Genomic DNA, 12,973 nt, shown 5'->3' with positions numbered 1-12,973 from the left:
ATACAGGAGGATCAGAGCCAGCACCACCAGGCTGAGGAACAGTTTCTTCTAAGATTCTAAGATTCACTAACAATATTTATTTATTTATTTGTACATTGTTTGTATGTGTGTTATTTCTGATGGTGTGTCTGCAGGTTTTGCATTGAGGATCAGAGAACACTGTTTCGTCGGATTGTATGTATACAAACAATCAACTTGAACTTGAAATAAGAATAGCAGTCTGAGTGATTACTTAATGTGTTTATTACCTCTTCTTCACAGCTTATAATGATGCTCCCTGGAACCATTGTATGATATTACCATCTACTTCCTGAGAAAGTTAACAAAGACCTGCTGGGAGATGGTGCAACTGTATCCCGATCCAAGTGATGCCACATTCAGGGGGCCAGAGAAATAGAAATGAATGAATGACGATAAAGTTAGATGCAGGAGAAAGATTTTGCAGAAACCAAAAGCATTTACCAATAAGAGGAATCTAACTGCAGAAAGGAAAAGAGGACAGAAGGGAGTGAATAGGGGAGAAATGCTAAAAATGTACAGCAGTTTCCATGCTGTGTGACTCTGACAATGGAACATAGTCTGGCAATTACATTCCAGTAAGAAACTGAATATGAATTGAACAATGCAGCTGCTATTTATTATCCTTTAATAAAAACACAGCTTGAAACTTAGCTGTGAGGAACATAACATTCATTTTCCATCTCATTATTGATTCATTTATGTTCCAAAAGCTGATCAAGTTTCAGAGTGTATGTTACAATTTGTTCAGATTGGACAATATTTGCAGGTTAATCAAATGAAATAGAATGAAATAATAGGAAGTGTACCTGCAAAATATTTTCATATATAATACTGCAGGCAGACTGAATTCCTGGATGAGATATTGCAGCACTCATTATTGCATTTTCACTGCATTTTACAAAACCAAATGATTTCCAATCAATACATTTTTTTAAAAATGTATGTTCTCTGCTGGATTTATTAATAAGCACCTTGGCCCACAATTTGCAGTCATAATAAGTCCAAAACTGACAGCTCATCATCCCTGCTGTTTACACTCACAGCAACATCTGCCACAATGAATTCTGGCAATCCCAGATACTGATATGAGTGATTACCTGTTCCTCTGCAGGTTGCACAGTTGCCATCTTCGCCAAGGCAAATCAGCACAGAATTAGTAACTGGACTTGAACTTCTATCTTTTAAACATGCTTCTTCCTTCGAAACTTCTTGATGAAAGAGGTGCCGGCTGCAACTCTAATGGCTGACTGACTAAATGACACTGCAAGACAATTATTCTGAATCGAGAACAATAATTTTATGGAGGTGTAAAATACCTATTCCCTAAAATCTGTGATAAACTACCAAGATTTTGTTTAAGTGATCGGTATCGGGATAATTTGAGAGGTAAAAGATTTAAAGGGGAGCTGAGGTGGGATTGTTTTTTTTCCATTCAGAAAGTGTTGCTGAATCTTCAGGTTTTGACTTAGTGGGAAAGATTAAACAGGTTAGAACTATTTGGAAAGAAGAAGAATGAGGGGAGACTTGATCGAGGTTTATCGGATTATGAGGGGTATAGACAGAGTAGATGTGATGGGATGTTTCCACTTAGATTGGGGGAGATAAACACAAGAGGTCACAGCTTTAGGCTGAAACGAGAGAGGTACAAGGGGATCATTAGGGGAAAGTTTTTCACTCAGAGAGTGGTGGGAGTGTGGAAAGAGCTGCCATCCGATGTAGTGAATGCAGATTCAATCTTGAAGCTTTAAAAATGAATTGGATAAATACATGGATAGGAGTGGTCTAGAGGATTATGGAATGAGAGAAGGTCAGTGGGACTAGCTAGTTTTATTGGTCAGCACAGACTGGATGGGTCAAATGGCCTGAGCTTTCTGTGCTGTAATGTTCTATGGTAATATGGTTGAATTCTGTTTTTATTCAATACTTATTTGTTTACAATTTGTTCTAATTTCAAGTTTTACTTGAAGCAGATCTACTTTTGTCCAGATTAAATTACCTGCTTTTATTTTTCTCTTTTTCCCTGTGCTTGAAAATTTCAGAAAACGTTTCCTTCGTGCTCACCCTTTCAGCCTTTGTATTGAGCTGGGGATAGTCACACTCGAGATCCTTTCAAGCAAGGAAAAAGCCTGACTGTAAAGGCAGAGATTCTCTGCCCTTATGTCGGGAGACTTACTTTCTCGAATGTGCCATAGCCAGTTCCAAGGTGCCGACTGCAATCGCTCTCGGGGAAGGATAATCGGTGGAGCGCAGTGCTCTGCTGTCCCACAGGAATGTACAGTCGCTGCAAGCAGCTGGTTAGGGGCGGGCTGATGTCCCGTCTTCCTCCATGACCCTCTCAAGGCAGGGGGTCTCGGCAGGAGCTGTTAGGGTAGCGGGTGCCAGCAGGTGAGAGCCATCAGAGCAGGGGTGGGGTGAGTCGGCAAGAGCCGTCAGGGCAGGGGCGACTGGCGGGAGCCAATAGGGTAGGGGCGGCAGGCGGAAAACCATAAGGGCAGGGGCGGTGGGTGAGAGCTATCGGGGGTGGCCGGTGCGGGCTGTGACAGACTCATTGGGCCGCTTCGGCCATCGGGGCTGCTCTCTGCAGCTCAAAACGCAGCAGAGCAATTCCGTCTTCCCTAATCATAATCTCCTATGCAACTGGAACTGTTCTTGGAAACAGATCAGTTCCAGCTGCGTGGGGAATTATGGGTAAGTAAGACAGCCATTGCTCTGCCACATATTTTTGATAGGTGGCGCTATGGCACTAGTTGTCCCGCTTCCGTCGGCTCCAGAGGGCGCTACAAGTCATCGGTCAACATGAATGCGGTGCAGGAACAGCTTTTTAGGGTTGCTTCTTGAAAGGTAAGTTTTATGTTTTCCCTCGGCACTTGCGCTTGTAGCTGACCTCCAGGCAGAGGCTTGGCATGAAATGGCCTTCAGACATAGCCCTGTTCCACACTGGGATGTTCACAGTGTCCATCGGTCATATATGCATTAAAAGCATCTCACTGGAACTCGTTTCCAACCTTCTGCAATGGGGATGTGTGAAAATTGTAATACAGCATAATGAGGAGTTAATTAGCCAGCTTTTGACTTTTTGAACCCAAGAATGCTGAATTCAAGTGCAGATTCACATTTAGCTAACTCAGCTCAATAAATCCCAGGAACTGTCAGCTGTTAATCCTCAGGGCTCAAACAGGACATGTGAGCAGCGGGCAGGGGTGGTGCAGAGGGATGGTGGTGGAAGCACAGGAGTTTCAAGTGTTGGAGTAACCTGAATCATTCACAAAAACGTAAGAAAACATGGCCTAAAGTTAAACCATTTCTGATAAAAGGATATCTCTTTAAATGTAATCTACTCATCATAATTCAAAACCACTTGCCCCTTGTTGTTGGACAACTAATTTTACTTGTTCCTGAATGCCCGGAGAAACTCAGCAGGTCACGCAGCATCGAAAGGGTAACCAATGTTTTGGGTCTGAGCCCGACATCAAGCAACGGGGAAGAAACAGGTAGACGTCGGAATAAAAAGGTGGTGGAAAGAGAGCAGAGGAGGAAAAAAGGGCAGGGGAGCGCAGGTGGTAGGGAAGAGATCATCGGAGAAAATGGGTGGAAGGACAGAAGAGAAGAAAGCTGAGACGAGATAGAAGGATCAGGTTTCTGACTGGAGAGTGAAGGGGGTGGGGAGTTGGAGGAAAGGAGACAGAGGAGAGAGACGGGGAGAGGTTAATGGAAATTGGAAAAGTTGATGTTAATGCCATCTGGTTGGAGAGTACCTAGATAGAATGTTAGCTATTGTTCCTCCAATTTGTGGGTGGCCTCGGTTTGGCAGTGCAAGAGGCCATGGACAGACATACTGGTGTGGGTATGGGGTGTGGAATTGAAATGGTCATCCCTGGAATTAGTTTCTTTATTCAAATTATTGGGTGAGAATTTTTGCACATATCCTGATGGACGATGAAAACTGCATTGCAGACGGTTTCAGCTTTCTCTAATGTGAAGTTATGAAAGAATTGGATATAATCTGCAGCAGAAAATGTAAGCAACAAGAGAATATTGAACAATAAGATCACATCAGATCCAGCCAGTGCATCAAATAATTCATGCAAGCTTTCAAACTGCAGGATCTCATTCTATCTGGAAATTCCTTTTTTTCATGACTAATGAATTTACCAATCTTCTTTTTCATTGGGCTTTGCAGCATTAATCTCAACTGTGCCTTGTGGCAGTGAATTCAAATCTTGGATAAATCTGTCTGTTCCGCAGAAGGAAAACCATAGCAGCGGACCAGGTTGTCACGGCCGAGACTTCGGAATGTTGCATTGAGGAGGCTTCTGTCCCTCCCGCTGAGTTGTCACTCGGAATGCAAGCAGTTAAATGTGGCTGCCATTCAAGGCTTCAGCCAGGGCTCGGCAGCTGAAGGCCTCACTCCAGGCCACAAGATGTTGGCGTTTGGCCTCTGGGAACTAGGAATCAGGACCCAGATTCATGAAAGTATGATGGCAAACTGGCCTCTGGATCCAATGGCGTCCTAACCCATTGGGGTTTCAGAACCAGGAGTTGAGGAGGTATGATCTGGATATGGTTCCTCAGGCTCTGGTTTGTATCTGATACAATACGCCCTGTGACAACTACATACAAATGACGGCTGGATCCTGCTTAATTGCTTTTGAAAATCAAAGTATTGAGTATAGGAATTGGGTTGTTGCAGAGAAGCTGTACGAGATATTTGTGAGAACAAATTTGAAGTATTGTGTGTAGTTTTGGTCACCTAACTACAGGAAAGATATCAATAAGATAGAAAGAGTGTAGAGAAGATTTACTAGGATGTTGCTCAGACTAGGATGTTCCCTGACTTATAGGGAAAGGTTAAACAGGTTATGACTTTATTTCCTGGAGCATGGAAGGGTGAGGGGTGATTTGATAGAGGTATTTCAAATTATGAGGGGTAAATGAGTGTAATTGTAGGTAGGCTTTTTCTATTAAGGGTACGTGAGATAAAAATCAGAGGACATGGTGAAAGAGTGAAAGGAGAAAAGTTTAGAGAGAACATGAGGAAGAACTTCTTCACACAGAGGGTGGTGGGGGTGTGGAGCGAGCTGCCAGCTGAAGTGGTGAATGCGGGCCCAATTTTAACATTTAAGAAGAATTTGGACTGGCTCATGGGTCAGAGATGTATGGAGGGCTCAGAACCTTTAAACTAATGTTCAGAAGTAATTATGAAGTAGTTGAGTCACAGAGTGATCAAACTGGTCAAAACTCACAAATCCTTGTTGAGTTACTTCCAGATAAATGTTCTTTAATATGCATGATTGTCACAATTCCCTTCTTCCTTTCATAGGGGGAAACAAATGTGTGACTTCCAAGATGCTTGCAAGGATCAGCTGAAATGACCATCAGAATAGTCATGATCCAATGAAGCAATTTTCCTGCTCCTTTTATCAAGATATGGGTCAATCAAAAATGACCATTATAATGACCATATGTGCAGATCAGTAGGACTAGGCAGAAAATGATTTGGCACAGTCTAGAATGTCCAAAGAGAACTATGGTTCTAATCTCAGGGCTGTATGAGATGTCGTCAAGATTCAAGATTCAATTTATTGTCATAGTAATAAAAGAGTGGCATATTACATGAAATTCCCTTTTGCCTGCTGCAAGGCAGATAGATTTGCCACTGGGAGAAATTGCCTAGGCACCTCTTACATTTCTTACTGTCAGAGAAAGAGAAGCAGAAGAGATTCCGCCCCAGAGGTCACCGAGTGACTGTAGGTTCACCTCCAGCGCTTCTGCAGCCCCCACAGCCAACCATGGTCCAATCCAAACTAACAGCAACCCGAGCACCAGGTCCAAACCTTCGATACGGTCAGGGACCCTTCAGTGCCCTCAGCACCTCTATGCATCCAATACCTGGTACCCCTCCGGCCAGTTTGAGCGAGTCTCCCGACAGCAGTCTCCAGCAGCCCGCAGCTTCCGTGGGTTCCTCGCCTTGAGTCGCCAGCAGCCGCCACAGAGCCCCCTCACTGGTCCACCTCCATGGTCACAATCCCGTCGGTCATCTCTTCAGCTTCTCCTTCTCAGATGGGGGTTGGTCTTCTTGTTTTCTGGGACCCTGCTCCAGTCCTCTGCTTCCCCAAAGTCTGAAGCCCCTTGTGGCTGCTGCCACCATCTTGGGTGCGGACCCCCAAAGTCTCGGGATCTCAAATAAAAACCACCATGTATGTAATCTGAAAATTAATCTGAAATCTGAAATGTCTCTGAAGGGATTTTCTCTTTTGTGACAGAGCAAACAAAGGAAGGATCTTGTGCACATGACAATAAATTTAATCTTGAATCTTTAAATAGTGTAGTTAACTAATATTGCCCAATTCAACATTTCTTCCCAAGTTTGCAATGTACATGGACAGAAGGTAAGGTGCTTACATCAAGCCTCAATGGAGCAATGAAAGAGGTCACAGGTCAAGAGGACAGAGTGTGAGTGGAACATAGATTTGAAACTTCAGGCGCAGACAAAGAATTGCCAGAGGAAAATGGTCAGACAGCATCCATGGGTGGAAATGGTCAGTGTAGTGAACTGGGATTCACTAGAAGTGTCCTGTACTGATGAGTGGTCCCGCCTCCTCCCCGGGGGCCTGTATTTCCTGCCTAAACCCAGAACCCCTCTGAAGCCTTTTCATGAATCCTACCTGTGTTGTAAGCTAATAAAAGCATTAGTTCTCCCTCCAATCGAGTGTGAGCTTTTATCTACTCTGCAGTCAGAACCCTTTATCAAGACGAAAGAGGTAAAAGGTGAAATTATGCATATGCATAAGGGAAGTAACCAGGAGAGGATGGAGAGGTGATTGGACAGAAGGTGCGGAGGGAGAAGCCACTTGGAAGGAGGGGAGGGAAAATAAAAGTTAGAGAGGGGGGAAAATTAGTACAGGAGAAGGTAAAGAAATGAAAGAGGAAAAGTGGAGTTATCTGAAATTAGAAACATTGATGTTCACGCCATTAGGGAACGGGCTGTCGACGAATATGATGCGTGTTCCTCAAGTTTACATTTGGCCTCACGCTGCCAATGGATGAGGACAAGGATTGTTGGAACGGTTGGGGGAGTTGAACTAGTTGTCAATCAATGGAGACAATGGAGACGTTCTCAATCTGTATTTGGTTTCTCCAGATGCAGTCTACCAAAGGTTAAGGAAGCTTCCAATGACTGATCAGTTCAGTCCTATACCCCGAGCACTCATTGACTGTTCTTCCATTGATCACAGAGTGATAGAAATTGAAAGCCACCTGACAGAGCACTCAGTTAACATCTGGTGTCCATGTGCACGTTCATTTCATCTGGAGTCCCTGGATGGCAAACGGGTCCATGGCTTAACCTGACAAAGGAGCAGCATCAGTATTCATGATCTGCCCTACCTCAGTGGAGTGAGGAAACTAGAATGTGAATTCAAGTTCCAAAGTACACTGCAGACAAGGAAATCCCTTCAAGACCTTCTTTTTATGGTAAAGAAGAAAGTACGATCAAACAGCTCACAGCAGTCAAACTGATGCTACTTTGCATGTTATTCTTAGCCCAATGAAGTCATTTGAAGGTGCATAGTTTTTATGTCATTAAACAAGAAAGTCTGCAGATGTTGCGCTCAAGTCAATATACAACATTACTGGCAAAATCCCAGCAGGCCATGCAGCACCCATGGGCCATCAATGTTTTGGGACTGGGCCCTTTGTCAGGTACAAGAGGAAAGAAAGGCACAAGAAAAGTCATTTAGGTGTCCGCCTGTTGTTGTTATACCCGACGAAGGACCCGGGCCTGAAACATTGGCTACCTGTGGATTCTCTATGGCTTGCTGAGTTTCTCTAGCACATTTGTGTATTGCACTCGACTCCAGGATTTTCTTGCTTAACTGAGATCAGGTTTGAACCTGGGTCTCTGGAGCTGTGAGTTGGCAGCTGGACAATCGGCAGCACTGTGCTGTCGAAGACAAATGTTGCTCTGTGTGGTGGCCTTCTCCACTACCAGCCTCCTTGTCCCTCCCTTCCCTTTAACACCAAACTCTACCTACCTCTCTTCTCCATAAAAGGCCAGCAGAGAAGCCTGATCTTTACACTTGCGTGTGGCCCCATTGCAATTCTATTCATCCCCCATCATGTACCTCCATCTATAGACACTGGAAAACCAGAACTGTGTGCTTCCATGTGACAATTCTATTCATCCCCCATCACGTACCTCCATCTATAGACACTGGGAAACAAGAACAGTGCGCTGCCATGTTACAATTCTATTCATCCTCCATCTATAGACTCTGGGAACCAGAACGGTGTGCAGCCATGTTACAATTCTATTCATCCCCCATCACGTACCTCCATCTATAGACACTGGGAAACCAGAACTGTGTGCTACCATGTGGCAATTCTATTCATCCCCCATCACGTACCTCCATCAATAGATACTGGGAAACCAGAACTGTGTGCTTCCATGTGACAATTCTATTCATCCCCCATCACGTACCTCCATCTATAGACACTGGGAAACAAGAACAGTGCGCTGCCATGTTACAATTCTATTCATCCTCCATCTATAGACACTGGGAACCAGAATGGTGTGCAGCCATGTTACAATTCTATTCATCCCCCATCACGTACCTCCATCTATAGAAACTGGGATAGTAGAATAAACTTCTGTTGTCCAAAATGTAAAGGACCAAGATGAATCAGAGGTTAGTCGACTGCAATTTGCTGTCCTCCCCCTCCCCCAGCTACAAGGGGTCTAAAAGAATGAAAGCCTGACCGATTAATTGTTTTCTATTTGAAGTACTCGAGATGGCAGAGGTCGGCAGCATCGAGTCCACGCTGCTGAAGATCCAGCTGCGCTGGATGGGTCACGTCTCCAGAATGGAGGACCATCGCCTTCCCAAGATCGTGTTATATGGCGAGCTCTCCACTGGCCACCGTGACAGAGGTGCACCAAAGAAAAGGTACAAGGACTGCCTAAAGAAATCTCTTGGTGCCTGCCACATTGACCACCGCCAGTGGGCTGATAACGCCTCAAACCGTGCATCTTGGCGCCTCACAGTTTGGCGGGCAGCAACCTCCTTTGAAGAAGACCGCAGAGCCCACCTCACTGACAAAAGGCAAAGGAGGAAAAACCCAACACCCAACCCCAACCAACCAATTTTCCCTTGCAACCGTTGCAATCGTGTCTGCCTGTCCCGCATCGGACTTGTCAGCCACAAACGAGCCTGCAGCTGACGTGGACTTTTTACCCCCTCCATAAATCTTCGTCCGCGAAGCCAAGCCAAAGAATTTGAATCCCAATGAATTTACTTAGCATTGAATAGAATTATAAAAATAATCTCACAGGGAGCCGTTTGTCCCATCTGGACAATGAATGTCAAGTGACAAAGACCTGCCATTTTTTTGGGAACATCACCAACATGTCACATTCCCAAAGTTTCATGAGGGGTAGCAAAGGCTATATTGAAAAATACTACCTCAAATCCAGTTTATGCTGATTAGCACTGAGGGTGCACATTCTTAATTTAGTTGAAGCAAAGTCCTGAAGATCTGAGAGAGACCAATCTTTGATTTAACCATTTATCACTCCTCAGCATGCCCCAAATTAACAGGAAGATAACCAAAGTATTCTTGGCCTTCAAAGGAGCAATACCCCAAAGATAGTCAAAGCAAATAGCACCAGTCCTTTGCATTGAAGGTTTATTGTCAATACATTTCCAACATAGCACATTACGGTGACCTCTTTTATACTTGGCTCGAATCATCTTAGATGATAATGGTTGGAGTAGCAGTTAGTGCATTGCTTTTACAGTGCCAGCAATTGGGACTGGACTGGAATTTAAGTCGTGTGCTCTCTGTAAGGAGTTTGTACGTTCTCCCTATCTCTGTGTGGGTTTTCTCCAGAGGCCCTGGTTTCCTCACACCATTCAAAACATACCAGGGGTGTCGGTTAATGGGGTATAAATTGGGTGGCATGGACTTGTGGACCGAAATGCCTGTTACAGGGCTGTATGTCTAAATTAAATTAAAAAAAATACATCACTCTCCCACTCCCCATGTCTCTATCTCCTTGAGTATTAACCTCTGAAATTTCTATTCATATATCTCTCTCTTTCTCAATAATCCCAATTGGTTTATTATAGGTTACTTCTGTCATCAATATTCAAATACTTCAGGACCTCATCACTATTCCCATTTCTCAAAGCTTCCTGTTCCTCTCTAAATCGACTACTAAATTCCCTCAAATTACTTCTCGACAAAATATTTCTGAACAAAACTCTTCTCTATAAAATACCTCAGTACAAAACACTTCTCTCCAAACATTTCTCTCCAAAACACTTCTCCACAAAACACCTCTCTACAAAATATTCTATAAAATACTCAACAAAACGTATATGAGAAAAGGCTTTATTTCCTTTGGAAAAGGAAAGCAGAAACTACTGAGCATAGATTTTATTGATGTGCGCACAACAATGAAGGTACAGAGGAATCAATTCCATGAAGAGGAATATAAATAAGGATGGCCAAATATTTAAGGTAATTGGTCGCATTAAAGTGGGGGAGAAGAAATGTTTGTGGCAGGAATTGGTGGGAGTCAGGAATTCTCTCCTGGCAGGATGGTGGAAGCAGAAGTACTCACAATATATTCAATGGCAGAATATGATTCACAAGTTTAGGGGCAAAGGGCCGAAAAAATGGCAGGTCTTTGTCACTTGACATTCATTGTCCATATGGGACAAACGGCTCCCTGTGAGATTATTTTTATAATTCTATTCAATGCTAAGTAAATTCATTGGGATTCAAATAGAAAACAATCAATCGGTCAGGCAGCATTTGTGGAGAGAGAATACTTCTGATCTTTAACTCTTTCTCCACATGCAGCTTAAATTGCTGAATATCTCCAGCATTTTCGTTTTTGTTTGTTGGCGTCATTTTTTTTATATGTGCAAAAGTGCGGCACGGTGAGCATACTGGTTAGCGCAACACTATTACAGCGCCAGCAACCCGGTGCGAAGCGGGTGCCATCTGTAAGGAATTTGTACATTCTCCCCAGGTCCACGTGGGTGTCCTCCAGGGATGCCAGTGCTCTCCCACCTTCAAAAACAACCAGGGTTTGGTTTCATGGTTGTGTTTGGGCAGCATGGACTTGTGAACCAGAAGGGCCTGTTACCATGCTTTATCTCTAAATTAAACTTAAAAGTTTATATCCTTGTACCAGCACTTTGCCAAAATGCACGCCTATTATTGGACTGGCAAGGAAAGCATCCTTGAAGTTCAATGGGTTGTTTATGATAAGATTAGGGAACAGGACTGAAGATTCATGATTTGGGAAAACCCTATTCATCTTTAAGCAAGAGCAAAATTCTGATCACTTTCTCAGCTACGAACAATATAAACCAGCAATAATGTTCATTCATCCCAGATGGAGTAAAAAAAATATATGGAAAAGTAATTTACTTCTTCACCAGAAATTTCAAGCTCTTTCTTTTATACCAACACTGCTCACATTGTAGTTGTGGACCGTTTGACATTAATGTAAAATGTAAACTGACCTTTCACAATTAATTCTGCATAGTTGGACACCCCGGAGCCTCTCTCTGACTTGATCACACAGCGATAGTGGTCTGAGTCTCTTCGCATGGTCTTAGCCACCATGAAGGTCGCTACGAATCGACGGTGGTTCAGCACTTTGGTCTCTTTAACAGCTGTATCGTTTCCGTTGCGCCGCTAGGGAGGACAGTAAAAAGTGGAATGTTACACCCATTCCATAAAATCTCCAATAATTCCACAAATGCTCAAAGCCACGGAGAAATCTCTCACAGAAAACTCCTATAACTGAATCTGTTCACCAAGATGTTGAAGGGTGGAGTGAGGTTTTAGTGCATGCTGACCTTGAGTGAGAGTAGAGGGGGTAGAGTACCTGACTTCAAGCCAACTCAGTAAGTTCCTCACTCCAAAGGTTTCATTGAAATCACTGCCATTGGGTGAGTTCACTTCCGAAGAAATGGAAGAACTGCCTGCTGGGAATCTACGGGACCAGCACTGCAAGCAGAGGGTGGCATAGAGGAGAGCTGGTCCTGTTGTCACCTCCTCTCTCCAGTGATCATAGCCTGCGTGGTGTTTTCATCTTCTCAGTTTGACCATGCAAGTTACTCTGGATGTTCCGGTTTCACCCCACCATCCCAAAAATGTGGGTATAAAATTTTAAGGGGGGGGTGGTAAGAGGAGTACTGTAAGATGGGACAGGGTAGGATGAGTGAAAATTGTTGCTGATGGCCAGCTCAGATTTCAAGTTCAAGTTTATTTATCATCCGATTGCACAAGTAGAACTCGATGAAACCATGATCTCTGGTCCTCAGAGCAAAACACGCAGACATACATGCAGACATAACACATAAACAAACAAGCAATATATACACAGGACAAATATACATGAATGTGAGGCTTGTTTAATAAATAGTAGCATCTCTTTATGACCATTCGACATAAAGTCTATTGCACGTGCGAATACTTCCCCTTAAAATTGAGGATAATTTTCATTTGAGCCTTAAGGTACAAGAGGTACAAATTGCACGAGGGATATTGTGGATGATTAATTATAATTCATTTTAATTTTATGGATACTGCACAGTGGAAGACCCTTTTGGCCTTAATAATCCCAATTAACCAACCAACCCCGTACTTTTCCAGAGGGTGGGAAGAAACTGAAGTACCTCATGGACTCCTTACAGACAGTGCTGTATTTGCTGATCATGCCACCCAATTGTGACCATTTGTGCCATGTTCTTGGGTCAGCAGAGATTACTTGTTGTGAAGTACACCCAATCCAGACCCCAACTAAATCTCTGCTCAAAGCCTGGGAAATCTGAACTCCATGAACTAATTAAATGTGGAATAAAATGTTTGGATCGGTAATGGTGATACTGAAATGACTAGACTGTTATAGATATTCATTTGCTTGTTTAAT

The 12,973-nt window shown here is 43.5% G+C and overlaps 1 protein-coding gene across 10 annotated transcripts in view; it reads right to left on the bottom strand.

The window, feature by feature from the left end:
• The window catches only part of LOC138755773 (receptor-type tyrosine-protein phosphatase mu-like), a 1,095,616-nt gene that overhangs the window by 648,653 nt on the left and 433,990 nt on the right, over positions 1-12,973 (bottom strand). For all 10 annotated transcript variants that reach the window (XM_069922352.1, XM_069922354.1, XM_069922355.1 and 7 more), the window contains exon 6: positions 11,559-11,733. In XM_069922352.1, coding sequence (XP_069778453.1) covers positions 11,559-11,733 — 175 coding nt within the window. The remainder of the gene's footprint in view (positions 1-11,558; positions 11,734-12,973) is intronic.

The sequence above is a fragment of the Narcine bancroftii genome, chromosome 2 (genome assembly GCF_036971445.1).
Source record: "Narcine bancroftii isolate sNarBan1 chromosome 2, sNarBan1.hap1, whole genome shotgun sequence".
Lineage (NCBI taxonomy): Eukaryota > Metazoa > Chordata > Chondrichthyes > Torpediniformes > Narcinidae > Narcine > Narcine bancroftii.
This window is presented reverse-complemented; position numbering and strand designations above follow the sequence as displayed.